The 16,018-nt window shown below is 35.0% G+C and overlaps 2 protein-coding genes and 1 pseudogene across 2 annotated transcripts; all 3 read left to right on the top strand.

Moving 5' to 3' along the window:
- Positions 1 to 1,430: 1,430 nt before the first annotated feature.
- Positions 1,431 to 3,389, top strand: LOC120201314 (transmembrane protein 258-like). Its single transcript, XM_039201948.1, has 4 exons — positions 1,431 to 1,565; positions 1,672 to 1,775; positions 3,030 to 3,108; positions 3,205 to 3,389. The coding sequence occupies exons 1-4, from the start codon at positions 1,563 to 1,565 to the stop codon at positions 3,250 to 3,252; spliced, it is 234 nt and encodes a 77-aa protein (XP_039057879.1). The 5' UTR covers positions 1,431 to 1,562; the 3' UTR covers positions 3,253 to 3,389.
- An 804-nt stretch (positions 3,390 to 4,193) lies between these two features.
- LOC120201328 lies at positions 4,194 to 9,518 on the top strand (annotated as a pseudogene).
- A 1,115-nt stretch (positions 9,519 to 10,633) lies between these two features.
- On the top strand, positions 10,634 to 11,146 carry LOC120201290. Its single transcript, XM_039201930.1, has one exon. It carries the CDS (start codon positions 10,634 to 10,636, stop codon positions 11,144 to 11,146), a length of 513 nt encoding a protein of 170 aa, XP_039057861.1.
- Positions 11,147 to 16,018: the final 4,872 nt, after the last annotated feature.

Raw genomic sequence — 16,018 nt, 5'->3', positions numbered from 1 at the left:
AGTAGAAAAAAAAATCAGATTTCAATATGAACACTTATCCATCTTAAATTAAGACGTAGGTAACCTTTTCGAAATATTATAAGTTTGAATTTCAAATCTAATAAAAATTATTTATTTTATAATTATCAGTATAACTTTTCGTGTGCGATAAATATGGGATGAATATAAGGTAGTATATGTTTAAAGACTTCAAACATTTGACAATCAACACTCATACTTGTCAATACACATGCTTGAATCCTAAACTTTAAGCTATAATAACAATTCTTTAACCACTGAAGTCATTTAATTCGTGCTATAATTAATATAATTTAAATATATATCATACTGAAAGCAAATTAATTAACAAATTTAACTCGATGGTTAGATGCTTAATCTCCTTCTAATAGGATCATAGCTTAAGTTTGTGACAAATATCATCTTATTACGTTATTATATCATTGGCCGAATAAAATTAATTAAAATATAAATTAATTAAAAAAATTCACAATAATATTAAAAATATGAAAAACACGTCAGCAACACTAAAATAGAAACTACAAATATAATCAATCAAATACGTTCTCGTACGTATCATCATATCAACCATCCAAACACGCGAAGACACGAAATATTTCAGATTAATATTTAAATAAGTGCTCAAATTATATTTTTTTTCTCGAATAGGTGCTTATAATATTTTTTGGACTATCCATGTGCCCAACATTACAAACGTTACCACTTTAGGTGTCCGGAACGTAATGAATATTAATTTTCTCCGTTAAGTGAAATATGTCACAATTTGATAATTTTGAAATTTATTTTTTTAAAATATTATTATATTTATAAAAAACCTAATTTCTTTTAAATTACAAAACAATCTCACAATCTTAAAATCTTCAAATCCTAACACTAACCCGCTGTCACCGTCCTTTCCGGCCACAACCGTCGTTGTCGACGTAGTCTCTGTCATCATCCTAGTTATACGCCGTCGTAGTTGTTGTCGATTGACCGTTAGCATCGCGATTTTCATCTTAGGGTTCGCGGGATATAAAACGTCGATTCATTGTCGATCCGTCACGATTTCATAGGAGTTTTGGTCGCCGGAGGAGGTGAGGTCGGGTGGAGCTTCGTCAACAATAAAGGGCAGTGGTCTGCATGGGTTTAAGGATTGAAATAAATGTTTTTAAAGTTTTGGGGGTTTTCAAAATTTATGTGTTTTTTTAAAAATATATATAATTTCATTTTTTTATTTTATATAAAAAAATTTAAAATTATTAGATTGTGACATGTGTCACTTAACTGAGGGAATTAATGTCGTTGACAGCCTGAGCACCTAAAGTGGTAGCATTTGTAACGTTAGACACTTAAATGATCTAAAAATTACTGTAGGCACCTATTTGGAAAAAAAGAGTATAATTTGGCCACTTATATGGGTATTAAGCCAAATATTTCATACGCTAGGGTGTAGTGAATCCTAAGTTCCAAAACAAACGAAGGCTTGCGATTTGGAAGTTCAGTCTCATAAAACTCAAACACCTCTTTTAGCTGCTCTAGTCGCGCGTTTCACCACTCAAAGATCGATGGTAAATCTATCTCCATTCAGATCGGATCTCTCTTGGGTTCTTTTTGTTTTTTTCTTCTAATTTTCTATCTTTGTGAATTTGTTTTGATTCATGTTTATTGTTCCAGGCTTCTGCAAAAGCAATAACAAGTCCAGTTCCAGATGCGTGGTACCCAACCCTAGCCGTCTTGATGCTCACTGTTGGCCTTGTCCTCACCGCTTCCTTCTTCATGTAATTGCCTTGATCTTATCTCCCCCACATTATTTCTTCCTATTTTTTCTCTAATGATTTTCTTTTTTCCTTTTTTTTTTCTTGTTGATTCGATTTAGGATGCTGTTTTTGTTTTTTCCACTTATATACTTGGAATTTGTATAAATAGATATGGGCATTCTTGTCTGGTTTGCCATTGATAATTGTCTATGCAATAGGAAACATTGGCCAAATTTGAAATTCAATTTGTGTAATTTAAAATGTTCATTCCGTAGATTTGTTGAGATGTTTAGAGTATATATCTTTTTTACTAGGCAATTGTTAGGCTACAATTTATTCTTTTATATTTGGTGAGAATAGAATACAAGTGTGAATTTGAAGTGGATGATCCCCAGTGCCCTTTGCATTTTGGTGGGTAGCAGGGTTTCAAATCGTGGTCACGTTTTCGGTCATTTCGGGTTTACTGTGATTGTTGCCGTTGCATGCGCAATTGCGGTGCTATTGTGGGTGTAGCGTGTAACTCGGACGGCGGCGAAACCGTGATTTCGCAGGCGATATCACATTTTTTGGACCGTGATTTGAGACCCTGGTGGGTAGCTAATTTGAATTGTCTGTTGCAGCCTAGATGTCAGCTTTGGGTCCTTTTGGGTTTATTTCTATTTTCAGAGTATCTGGGTCTTTTCTGGTTCACAGTCTCGTGTTTTTGAACTTTGAACTTTTATTTTATCTATTAATTCCATAACATTGCTTACAGCCTTAAGATGAATTTCAAAAGAGATGGATAAACTTTTAGCATGTGTAAAGTTGTATCTTAGCCCGTCTAGTTTCTCATCGTTATTCATGCATCTTGTTTAGTTGATTTTGCTGTTTTTGCAGTTCGCACATTGTTTTCCGATCAACCTTACAGTTAGAACTTGAGAGTTCTTTTTAGTTCCACTGTCCTTTTAGTCTACCTGAGTTTGCTTCCTTGAAAGTAATCAATCTCTTTGCATGTGTGGGATCTCATTGTAATAACTTATAGGTCATTTTTCATTTCATCGGTACTGATGCTCACCTGTTAACATACACATGCATCTTTTGGCTAAAGAGTTCCTAATCGGTTGGATAATGTAATTAGAACTTTGAAATCTCTTATCAGTACTGTAATGATCCCTATTCAAACTCCTTTCTGCTTGATCTGTTTTCCTGAAATTCTTTAATTATGCATATGCTGCTGATGTTTGTCAAATAAGTTTCATGGTTGCTATACTGCTTGATATTACACTATATATGCAGTTATGAAGCAACTTCTTCTAAGCGAAACCGCAGTCTTGCCAAGGAGCTCACCACTGGGGGAGTGGCATCCGTCTTCCTGGTATAGCTTTCTGTATCCTTTTGGCCGGATGTCTCTCTTCCATAATACCTTACTTATTTGTGCATTATTGATGCTTGCTTCTCAATATCCTCACAGGGTTTCGGATCATTGTTTCTGCTACTCTCGGCTGGTGTTTATGTCTGATTATTGTATTACTCGACCATTATAAAACAATTTCCCGAGCGGAATTATGTCATGTTATGGATCATGGATTTGACATTGTCATTTACAGACATTAATTATCAGATTAGGATAGCTTCTTTGATAACATTTTGATATCACCCGTGGCAGAGTGTTCTTGCTACATGATTTTTATCAGATTTTTCACTTGCACAATGTAGTTGAATGTGAAAGATCCATCTTTATCTCTCCGGTGGACTGGAAGAATGTTATCAGTTTTGAAACAATAAGTGCAATTTAAGAACAACGGTGTCGACGGAACTAAGACTCGACAGAAAATTTAAGACATCAAATTGTGATGTTCGATATCCTCTTGGGGGAATATACAGAAGCATAGATTTCACAATTAAATGAATTTAATCAGATCACATACCAAAAGGGGGATGCTTTTTGTTATTGTTGCATTGGATTGAAAATCAATCGTCAGAAATGATATTTAATGTCCAAATAACAGCAAAGTCTGATATTTGATGAACTTGATCGAAGGTCAACTTTGAAGTTCAAATTCGAATTGAAGTATAATTGATTCGTTCGTGCTCGAACTCGATTAAATTTATTTAGAGTAGTGAATATTGGTATAAAGTTTTAGAGGAGTGTAATTAATTTTTTTAAAAAGGTTTGATTAAACTCACAAATAATCTGAATCGAATATTATACGAGTTTAATAACTCGACTTGATAACTATTAAATTTTAATTTTTTAAAAATTTAAATAAAGTAATTTACAAATGTAAATGTGTAGTTTACGTCCCTAACTAAATCATCACTCAAATACATTAATAACTCAACGTGATTGAAAGAGCCTTCGAACTTGCCGCGTGTACATCACTCCACTTTTAAAGGGCGTAGCACATCAGGGAAAACAAACACCATTTTTACCATATTTCCCCCATTCACCCCAATACAGTGTCAGTAGGGTCTTGTCTCGGGTGCCCGGAAACCAGTGTTTGTTTTTCTCTTCTGTTTGATTTAAAAGCATCATCAAACACTCACCATCTCAAAAATGGAGTCTCCCCAGCACCAACAGCAACAAGGACCCAAGAAGAGAGGCCGAAAACCAAAGCCAAAGGACGAGAAAGAACAACAGCAACAAAGTGCGGGTAAAACGAAAGAAGGAAAGAAATCCCAGCAACCGAGCGTTGATGAGAAGTACACTCAATGGAAGTCTTTGGTCCCTGTTCTCTATGACTGGCTTGCTAATCACAATCTCGTTTGGCCTTCTCTCTCTTGCCGGTAAAACTCGGTTACCTTTCTAAGATTGTGGATTTTTTTGGCTATTGTTGCTGAAAGACATTCCTTTAAATTTTAGGGTTTAATTGTGTTATGTAAAATTCTTGATGATAGTTTAATTTGGTTTTGAGCAGCTGGGGTCCACAGCTTGAGCAAGCTGCTTACAAGAATCGACAGCGTCTCTACCTCTCTGAGCAGGCAAGTTATTTCCCTCTTAGGGAGTTTTTTTTTGAAAGCCTTAACTGACTGGGCATAAATTGCAAACTGAGTAGAAGAACCTCCTTGTTTCATTTTTGTGTTGGTGCTTGATGTTTCAGTTTTACATAAAAAAATCTCTCTTCTGGAGTCCTAATTCATGCATGACGTTTCATTTTACTCAACATTATTTTTCTGTGGAAAAAATGTTTTTATTGTCTATTTTGACATCTTTTTCCGTGGTTATTGTCTTATAATATAACACCAGACGGATGGTAGTGTTCCGAATACTCTTGTGATTGCGAATTGTGAAGTTGTCAAACCTAGGGTTGCTGCTGCTGAACACATATCTCAGGTTAGTGGTAACTAATTTTCATTAGATCTTTTTTCCTTTGTGCAATTCAATACTGATGCATGCAGCTTTCTATTTTTCAGTTTAACGAGGAAGCACGCTCACCATTTGTAAAGAAGTACAAGACCCTCATACATCCTGGAGAGGTATGAATCTTGCACATTCTTAAAAAAATGTGTTTGCTTTCAAGATGGAACTCAACCATGTAAAATAAATGATATTTTGATTTGACAATTGATTCTTCCTTGGAAGATGGAAATTGAAATATAGTCTTTGCTTCTGACGAATGACATCTTCGGAAATAGATATTCTGCTTACTTAACTACCTGTTTTGCTTATATAGCAGTATAATTTAATTATCATTTCCTCTTTGTTTTTCATTTGGTAGTTATATATTGTGACCGCTAAATACTATCTTGCAGGTGAACAGAATCCGAGAACTTCCACTAAACTCTAAGATTATTGCTACACACTGATAGTCCAGATGTAAGACTCTTGTTATTTCTGTTTTGTTAAATTATATGAAATCGATATTCCTGTCACGTTTTCTTTCTATGAAGACGTTACAAGTCCACCTGGTATTTGACTTGCTTAAATCTAGGTTCTTATTTGGGATGTTGAAGCTCAACCCAACCGTCATGCTGTCCTTGGAGCCACACATTCTCGCCCTGATTTGGTATCTTTATTTATATGTATAGTAATAGTAAAAGCCATCTCTGTTCTAGTGTGTATGTATATATTCTCTGAGCCCTGAGGAGGGGGTGTTGATGGAACCGTTTTTCATTGAAAACCTTTTTTTCTTCCTTTTTGACAGATTTTGACTGGACATCAAGATAATGCTGAATTTGCTCTTGCAATGTGTCCCACTGAACCCTATGTCATATCTGGAGGTTCGGAAATTTCATAGTTCAATTAACTGTATATTTGTTTGGAATTGTTGGTTTTGTTGATATGTTTTGTACTGAAATCTTCCTGGAAATCGTGATCTTATCTCTTTGATATGATCATATGAGACATTGTGACTTCATTTTCTTCCTATTACACAGAGTGTTAATCATGTTAAAATATTCAATTTGGGAGTTGAATGTTCTTTTTCCACATATAATGTATCATATGTTTGAAATTGCTTCATCTAATTCAGAAGTGGCAGATTGGACTATGTTTTACTCTGTTCTAGTGCATAACTTAACTTTGACGTGGTAGATACTTGTTCCAAGACCTATGGGTATTACTTTTTCATTTTTAAAATTGGGTCAACAGAACTGAATTTCATGCATATGATGAGCTTTTCTTCTTAATCAGAGGACTTTTATGACAGGGAAGGACAAATTAGTGGTTTTGTGGAGCATCCAAGACCACATATCTGGTGGATCGATCATCAAACAGAACAAGCCCGGGGAAGGTAATGATAAAGCTGCTGATGGGCCTTCTGTAGGTCCTCGTGGTACCTTCTGTGGGCATGAGGATACAGTTGAAGATGTTGCATTCTCTCCATCCAGGTAGCTGCTTTCTCTTTAATAAAAATATAAATGGACTTAATTCTTTATTGTATTTCTTCTCGAGTTCAATTCTTGAAATCTTCATACAAAGATGAATTCACTCAAATGGCTTTATCATTGGTTTCACTTCCACGGTTGTACTTGCTTTTTAATTTTACTTTCTATGGTATCTAATTTCTGACAATTTTTATATATGCTGTAGTGAGCAGGAGTTTTGTAGCGTAGGTGATGATTCCTGCCTCATATTATGGGATGCACGAGTTGGCTCTAGCCCCGCTGTCAAGGTATTTCTTATTAGTTTATAGTTTTGATAATAATAACTTCTGCAGATTCCCCCCCCCCCCCCGCTGAATAGTGTAGCCCCATCTTATCTGTTGATCAACATTTGTAAAATGGTTTATAGTTTATACTTTATAGTACATAGGATGGTATGATATGAACCAGTTAACTAGGTAGCATCATTATTGTACCAGCATTTTTTCCCCTTTTATGTCGATGGGGCTGGAAAGCGATGTGACTTCTCATTTACACAAACTAGTTGAAAGTTTGACTGCTGTTCTTATTCTTAGTTATATCTCCCTGTTCCTTCTATTAGGAGCTTCTTTCTCTTGACCATTGTCTGTTTTAACTCACTTTGAAGTGGATGTGATTTGATATCAGAATCCAACCATTTAGCTTTTTCCCAGCTTATGAATTCCTGTTGGTGAATCAACAATATTCCTCATGTTTTCTGTTTTGATCTTGTTATTATCTTTATGAATGTAATTTTGAATTTGGATGATAAGGTAGATTGTTGGCTTCTTGTTGACAGGTTGAAAAGGCACATGATGCTGATCTTCATTGTGTTGATTGGAACCGCCATGATGATAATCTTATCCTGACTGGGTATATCTCCATCCATGTTTCTTTAAGTTTTGCAATTTCCTTTGGCATCGAAGTCTGACATGCACTTAGCATGTTTTGCAATGATATTGATGGGTAAAGGACGGAACATCATTTGTCTTCTTTTGTTGATCTCTCAGGTCCGCCGATAATACTGTTCGTTTGTTCGATAGAAGAAATCTCGCTTCTAATGGAGTTGGATCACCAATTTATAAGTTTGAGGGTCATAAAGCTGCTGTTCTATGCGTTCAGGTCTGAAAAGAACCCATTAATTTCTTATGCTTTGCTTCCTTTTTACTACAAATGTGATTATTAGTGTTTTATCATGTATCCATTCTTACCAAAATTTATAATTCTCATGGTCCAGTGGTCTCCAGACAAGTCATCTGTATTCGGTAGTTCTGCTGAGGATGGTCTCTTAAACATTTGGGACACTGACAAGGTGTGACTGCTTGAACATTCTTCAGTTAATTGCCTTTTAATACGTGATATGCTCGTATGCTTAACACAGATAACACACATGGCCATGCATTTATGTCGAACTCTAGTATTTTAGTGCTGCCCGCCCATTTTTACAATTTGCATGAATAATTTCTGCAAGGAAATGTTTTTCGATTTCTGTAGTCAATTTTAGGAAACTGAACTCTCATTCGGTTTTCATGAATTGATAATTACGGTTCATATCTTTCTAAGATTGCCAAGTTCTCCATCTTCAGTGTCCTTTTCTTCTTTTTCCCTCAAGTTTGACTTTTGTTTTTTATATTTCATGTAAAACATAGATAAAGACTTTGCCTCCAAAGTTCGGTTCGGATATATTGCTTATCGGGGTTGTAATAGCCATATACTTGACATTGATATCGAGGTTGATTTTACTTGCTCGTTGCTCATCTCTATTGCAGGTTGGCAAAAAGGTGGATCGACCTTCAAAATCTCCTGGTACTCCTGCAGGACTCTTTTTCCAGCATGCCGGCCACAGGTTTGCAACTGTTTCCAATATGCATATCATGAATTGGGACTCTTTTATGAAGTTCGCGATCTCTGCTTCATCTTTATTCATGTTTCGCATTCTTTCATCTGTTTTCTTTTCCTTTGTTTTCTTCTTCTTGTGCTATCTCTATGCATTTAAAACTCGCACCATTAAACTGGTTTCCTCAATGATATTTGCGTTTCATTCTACCTGATTTGTTTGCAAACCTTCTCAATCTCTCGACTTTTTTTCAGGGACAAAATTGTTGACTTCCATTGGAATGCATCTGATCCGTGGACCATTGTTAGTGTTTCTGATGACTGTGACACCACCGGTGGAGGAGGGACATTACAGGTATAATTACTAGTTTCCAGTCTAGCTTTTAAGTGTTAGAAAATACAATTTGTTTTTCTAAAGTCGATTTAAATGAGCACGGTAAGAGTGAAGGTATTGCTAGTGTAGAGCAATGTGCAAGAGCCATTACCTTGCATATTATAGATTGCAGAACATGTTACTTACATAATCAAAGGGGATTGCAAGTACATGCTACTTGTAATGACATTCCTTCACTTTTGGTTATGATTTATGAAGTTACTCTGGTTTGTTGCGACTCATCTTTTGGAATAGCTTTCATTCACATCTCGGCTTCCACGCCCTGATTTACCCATGAATCGTTCGATTCTCTTCTCTCCTTCAAACTCTTTGTTTTGTCTCAATAAAGTCGAAGCAAATGCATAAAATTACAATTATATATAAGCTAAATGATGATATGCAGATATGGCGCATGAGTGATCTGATCTACAGACCAGAGGAAGAGGTTTTGGCAGAGCTCGAGAAATTCAAGTCCCATGTCATTTCATGCGCTGGCAAACCATGAGTGACGAGATCGATCAGAAGGACGAAGGCCCGAATCTTTCCAGATTGACTCGTAAAAAATCTCTGTAGTAGTCCGAAAGAAATGGGGTTGAGATGCTTTTGTAGGTGCCATTGTGGATTTTGAGACATTGATGCATTTAGACATGGTTGTAACTTTGATATTGATGCAGCTGGACACTGATCATAACATTGTTGAACTCGATGAACCATTGAATTCTAAGATGGGGTCCCAAAACTTTATTTTTCTTTATTTCCAATCCACCATGGTTGCATTGCATGTCACAGTCATGAATTATGATGCCAAGTGCCAACATTTTTTTTTCCCTTCTCTTTTTTTCCTTCTACTGTTTTGAAATTAAAGCATTGAACATGGATTATGTGTTTTGGCCTTATTTTATCATGAAAAAAGAAGGAAAAAAAGAAAGTGTAGCCGATGTTCTTTTGGTTCTCTGTTAAGACCGATGTTTCCACGTTTTACACATCTAAAACAAAAAGGTCTTATTTTAGTTTTGGTCCCTTCTGTTATATCATGATCATAAATTGCGGTAGTGTTAGAGATTGTTCTTCTAGTAATATGATATCTAAAGTTTGATTATTGATGTTTTTTAGGATATAACATGTCTTATCATTGCATACAACATATATATAAGAAGGCGTATACTATATTACATATTAGGCTTAATGTTTGTTTTACTTTTGTATTATGATAAAAAATGTACTTGTCATTTTATAAATATTTTATTAATTCATTCACTTAACTTTCATTTCTTCTATCAAACTAATTCTAATGATTTTAAAAATATATATTATTTCTTTTTTTCTGTAATTTTCAAGACCTTTTTTATTCTATTTAATATATATTATCAATTAGATTTTGAATTTAAATTCTAGATATTCAAATGTACCGAAACTCAGTGTTGTCAATAGAATTTTACATTTTAAATCAAACAATTAAAGGAACTAAAAGAGAAGGCATTAAATGAAAAAAATCATAGAGTAGAAGGACGGTAAGCATAATTAAACCTTTTCGAATTATAAAATCCATGGTGTTTTGTGACCAAAAGCACTGACATGTGTGTAATCCTTTCCCCGGTCTATTTCCCGCCATTTTCCCCGCAAAGCCATGGTTGCCACGTAAGCCGAAATCTTCCACGTGGCGCTCACTTTTTGCCCGCCATGTCATTTTAAAAAAGATCATCGAATCTGACGTCTGGCATTAAATGCATCGGTCATTGCATCAAAATCAAATTTCCGTAGCCTTCCTCTTTACGTCGTTGCTTAAAATACCCTAAGGTCTTCTCGCTTTTCATCTTTCCTCTTCTCTTTGAACGGGACTATTATTTCCATGGAGGAAACCGGCGAAGAGTCTCCGGCGCTCAAACGGAAGAGAGAGGCGGGAACAACTGAGCTGAACGATGAAAGTAGTGAGTGCGAGACTGAGTCGATGAGCGAGTTGTTGAAGCTTCTGGACGACTCAGCGGAAGCGACCGTTTCAGCGTCTTCATACACGTCTTCTCCGACGTCGTACGGGACGAGGGTTAAGTTCAGCGACAACCCGTATTCGACGGCGTTGATTTTTCAGTCGTCGTCTTCGTACATCACCATCAACGGCAACGAAGAGAGCTGCGGGTCGTCGTTCTCGGAATCGGAGTCCAGCGTGATGGCGAGCGTCGACATGGGTGGGATTTTGAACGCGAATGCGAAAGCTGGGAGTGGTTTGGATGGGATCAGAGAGTGGTTGGAAGCGGAGGAGGACGGAGGCGCGTACGAGGAAGAGGTGCGTGGGTCGATGCTGGATTCGCAATGGGAATGGGACGAAGAGCAGCTGGCGAAGTTTCTAGGGGAGGAGTGTCCTTGAAATCTGTGAGTAAACGTGAACAGTTATGACCATTTTGTTAATAGTGGAAAGTTTTCTTTTATATAATTATATTATTCCGATATCTTAATCATATATAAATCAAAGTATATTAGATTTTAAAATATTAAATTAGTACTTAGGTTTAATCAATTAGATATTTGTATGTTATAAATAATTATAAAAATATTCGAATTATATATTATCTTAAAAATAAAAATATTTTTTTTAAAAAAAGAAGTTAAGAGAACTAAGGATTACATTTGCATAGGGCAGTATATTATTGTATGATATGATAAGAATGAGATTACCGAATCAGCTGATACGGTGTGAAAATGGCATAATGGTGCGTTAATATTTGATTTGTTGAAAGCACGAGTTACGTGATGTTTAAGTAAAAAGTGATTGATTAATTCGAGACTGATCCTTGTCTTTATCGGTGGATATTTCTACACTAACCAAAGTAGGGTTGACATGTTTGGCTCATAAAAGGGTCAACAGTCAACATTGCGCCTGCTTGCTTGATTCACGCTTTCATCAATGGCTTTCACCGTCAAATCTCTGGCCAGTCGATGATATAACAGTTAGCCCTAGCTTGGGATATTATCATAAAGCCGGTAGCAAACTTTAAAGCTTACTGCTGCAGTAATAAATTCAAAGATGACTTTGAAAGTAGTTGTAACAAAGTTTCTCTTTTTGCTCTTATTGGTAGAGTCAGACTGTGTCACTGAAAACCGCTGCTTTCTGATTTTCCTGCATATTCAGTGCTTACATGTTCATGCACACCACAAACGTCAAAATAACTATTAATACGTAAATAAATACTTTAAAAAGTATTATTAAATTTATCCGTATTACTTTTTTTAAAATATTTAACCCTTAAACATTTTATTATGAGTCAAAAAATATCTTCGTTGGATAGAAACAGTTAGTTAACGGTCACGGCATGGTATTAACTAAACAAGAACACGTGGACTCAGATGTTGATGTGGTGTGTCCAGATCATAATAGATGATGAAGTGTCATTGTCACGTCATATTTTTAAATAAAAATTAAAATATTATTTTTAATATTTATATATTTTTATTTAATATTTTTTTCTAATGAGATAATAACATGTATCAATAAAATATTGATTTAAATTTAAATCAAACAAAACATGCTTATGTGGGAGTTAAATATGAGCCAAATGGAATCCCTTACCTAACCACCAAACTAAATCTTTCATTTGTTAATCTCTTCCATTACAAAATATTTACAATTTCTGGCTCCATAAAATAGTGACGTGAATTCATTCGCTCTCTCTGTGGTCAGGCATCGAGAAATGGATTCAAAATAAGTGGCGATAAGACGATTCCTTAACTAAGGTCTTGCTAAAAGCCCTTCAAATTTGTCACCTTCCCAAGTGTTAACCTAACCCATTACCCGTTGCCCATTTCCATCATCAAAGATGGAAGAGTCGACATTGGAGCAAAAGCTCCATGATTTAGCCCACATCCTGACAAGCCCCACAATCTCACCACCTCTCCAATCTCAGCTCTTCATCTCCACACAAATCCCATGCTTCCTCAACTGGGATTTACCTCCAATTCTGTGCAATAAACCCAACTCACATGCCTTCCCTCCACCTCCAATGGGGATTATCTCTTTTCCTCAAGATTGGGTCTTCCCGAAACTTCCTGGAGGTCCAAGTGCCCTTACACTCAGCCCCCACCGTTGATTCTGGCCAAGGGAGTGGATGAAGCTCAGTGGGGTGATGCGCAGAAGACGGAGTATGTTAGGAAGAGGCTAAGAAGGAAACGCCTTGGAAGCAATATCAACCCTTTGATTCCCATTTTGATTCCTGATGCATTATTGTATAAGCAAGATACTCCTTATGTATTTCAAACTTGCATTTTCAATTATACACTTCTACAAAAACAATTTAATTACCGGCACCTTGACATTAAAATTCAGAACCAAAGTTTTATATACTGCTAGATCACACAAAGCTCATAGTTGTGGGTTTATTTGACATAGTTAGCTGAAACAAGTTGATCAGACCAAATTACATCAGCCCAACGGTTGCTTGCATGAATCATTACCGTATCTGGTCAATGAATTGTGTCACTGCCTTCCAGTTTAATAGCTTAAATCTTTGTGTTAATTATTTATTTATGTGTAAAATCACGTAGTTAAGAGGAGAAGAAATTTCATGTCAAGAGGGATAAAGAATGTGTTTGATAAAATGTGTGAAAGACATAACATATATGTTAAATATTTTGTAATGTAAAAGATAAACAAATAAAATATTTGGCTTGGTGGTTAGGTGATGGGTTCCAAGCATTTGGCTCAGGTTTAACTCCCCACAAAAACATGTTTTGCTTGGTTTAAATTTAAATCATTATGGTGTTGACATGTGTCATTATCTCATTGGACAAAAAATATATAAACATTAAGAATAATATTTTAAATTTTTATTTAAAAATATGATGTGGCAATGCCACTTCGTCATCTATCATGACCTGGACATGCCACATTAGCATCTGGGTCCACATGTTCTTACTTGATCAGCACCATGAGTTGACCGTTAGTTGATTAACGGTTTTCATCCAATGAAATTTATTTTTGACCCATAATGAAACGTTTGGGGGTCAAATATTTCAAAAAAATAACATGAGAAAATTTGACAATATTATCAAACGTTAAGAATATTTGTTTGCATTATGCCATAGTTAAAAAAAAACAAACTAATGATAAAATATGAACTTTGTTATCTCATAGTGGGCTGCTGACTTTGAATTTGGCCCAATACATTAATTGGATACAGTGCGTGTAGCTCTGTAATGGGCCAATTTTCTGGTTCGTAGCCTCTTTTGCCCATTGGATATTAGTCCAACAAAGGTGTGGAGAAAACAAACTATGTATACGGGTCGAATAAGGTTTTGGTCCTTCTACTAATGTTTACTTTTGAATTTTAGCCCTTATATTTTAATTTCACTTTATTTGATTTCTCTACTTTTATACTTTATTAGTCAATTCAAATCGTTAACACTTCTAACTATTTTGATCAATATATAAGTATCTCAAAATCTTTATAACATTAATATATTGAAACCAATACAAATACAAATATAGATATATATATGGGTAAATTACATGTTTAGGACCTAATTATCATTTTTTTTGTTTTGGTAACCCAACCTTTTTAAAAAAAAAACATACTTAACGTTATGTTTTGCTTTCATTTAGGTCACTCGTCATTAATAAAGTAATAGAACTATTAATGTGGTATTTAAAAAAATCAATTAAGACTTGACATTATCTTATGGTGACACGTCAACATCACCATTGATTTTTAATGGTGAGTGACCAAACTGAACATTAATAAGGTATGTATGATTTGAAATGATAGATAAAGGTATGTATGATTTTGAAATAAAAAAATAATCGGGTGACCAAAACGGAACAAAAAATGATAGTTAGGATATTAAATATGGAGTTTACCCATATATATTGACAAAAGTATAATTTTATGTGAGAAGATGCGAACTTAAAGAGTAATATCATAAATTTAAAAGGCGTGGAATTATAAAAATTTCAAAGATATTAAAGTAAATAATTAATGAAAAATACAAAATAAATACTAAAACAATAAATTAAAAATTTTAAGAAATATGACCATAATCTGAGTACCCTTGGGTCGATCCCCGTATGCAAAGAAGATATAAGTTCACCACCCGGATGAGATACAAACTAGGGTTCGGTTACCCCATTAAATTTGCAAGCAGCATAGGTTAATGTATAGAAAGGGATGGGGGCGGGGCCTATGGGGTGTGAAACAGTCGTTATAAGGCCCCGGTGGATGGATGGGGCCGTCGTAGGTCGTCTGATAACAACCGGTGTTTGGACATACCTTCCCATCACTGACACAAATTCACGAGCGTCGCCATCCCCACATCCTTTAACCTCTAAAACCACTTGTTATAGGAGTGATTAACAACCTGCCAACGTAGCTGCCTTCTTCATCGTATAAATTATATACCATTTTTAATTCCATAATTATCAATATAATGCTTTACTATCTACAAAATATTTTAAATATATTACTATACATGTTGTAACGTTTTAGAAAGCGATGAGGTTTCGATTTTAAACGAAAACCTTTATTTACGACTTATTTGGGAAAATTTTAAATTTTTTATTTAATTTGATTAAGTTGATTTGAAGTCGTCATCGACCTTTGTGTTAGGTGAGTCGAATACCTAAAACGTTTTTAATATAATTTTGAGAAAAATCGTTTAAAAGACAATTGTGTTTGCCAAAAATTTATTTTTAAAGATTCGAGAGTCGATTACACGTGGGGAATGATATAATCACCCTCATAGCGCCTAAAACTGGTACCTAGTCACTTATACCTTGTTGTAAAGGTGGAAGTTGTGGATTCGCATTGAAAATTAAAGTAAGATCCTTTTATTGAATATCGGTTAATTTATCACCAATTATTTATTAAGGAGCATTCCTTAATTTGAGAAGAAATCATAGGATTCACACATCCTCCAATGGGAAGGCTATCCCACCTAATTCTCCTCTATACGACAAATGTCCCTCCTCGATGTTATCACGAAAATCGCCAATCGAATATTAATTGAATATTTAAAAATGAATAACACAACAAACTATTTAAAACATGCATTGTCATTTATTTAAATTGAAAATAAAAAATATAAAAATGGATCAATTATTATTTTTTAATAAAATAAACTCGATTTATTTCAAATTCATTTTCCGGAAAGTTCGAATGTCGTCTTGAATCGCACTACGTCTATAACGTTGTGTTTTTCACGTCCATTCTACGACAAAGTGTTCTCGAAAGCATACGAGTAAAAAAAGGAT

This window comes from Hibiscus syriacus, unplaced genomic scaffold (assembly GCF_006381635.1).
Source record: "Hibiscus syriacus cultivar Baekdansim isolate YM2019G1 unplaced genomic scaffold, ASM638163v2 tig00007179_pilon, whole genome shotgun sequence".
NCBI lineage: Eukaryota > Viridiplantae > Streptophyta > Magnoliopsida > Malvales > Malvaceae > Hibiscus > Hibiscus syriacus.
The sequence above is the reverse complement of the archived record's forward strand: the minus strand, read 5'-3'. Positions and strand labels throughout refer to the sequence as shown.

What these genes read in the sequence shown, in the direction of transcription:
- LOC120201314 (XM_039201948.1), top strand. An exon ending in CTCACCGCTTCCTTCTTCAT is followed by an intron (nt 1,776 to 3,029) that starts GTAATTGCCTTG and finishes CTATATATGCAG; the next exon opens with TTATGAAGCAACTTCTTCTA. An exon ending in GAGTGGCATCCGTCTTCCTG is followed by an intron (nt 3,109 to 3,204) that starts GTATAGCTTTCT and finishes ATATCCTCACAG; the next exon opens with GGTTTCGGATCATTGTTTCT.
- LOC120201290 (XM_039201930.1), top strand. Translation starts at nt 10,634, where the DNA reads ATGGAGGAAACCGGCGAAGAGTCTCCGGCGCTCAAACGGAAGAGAGAG.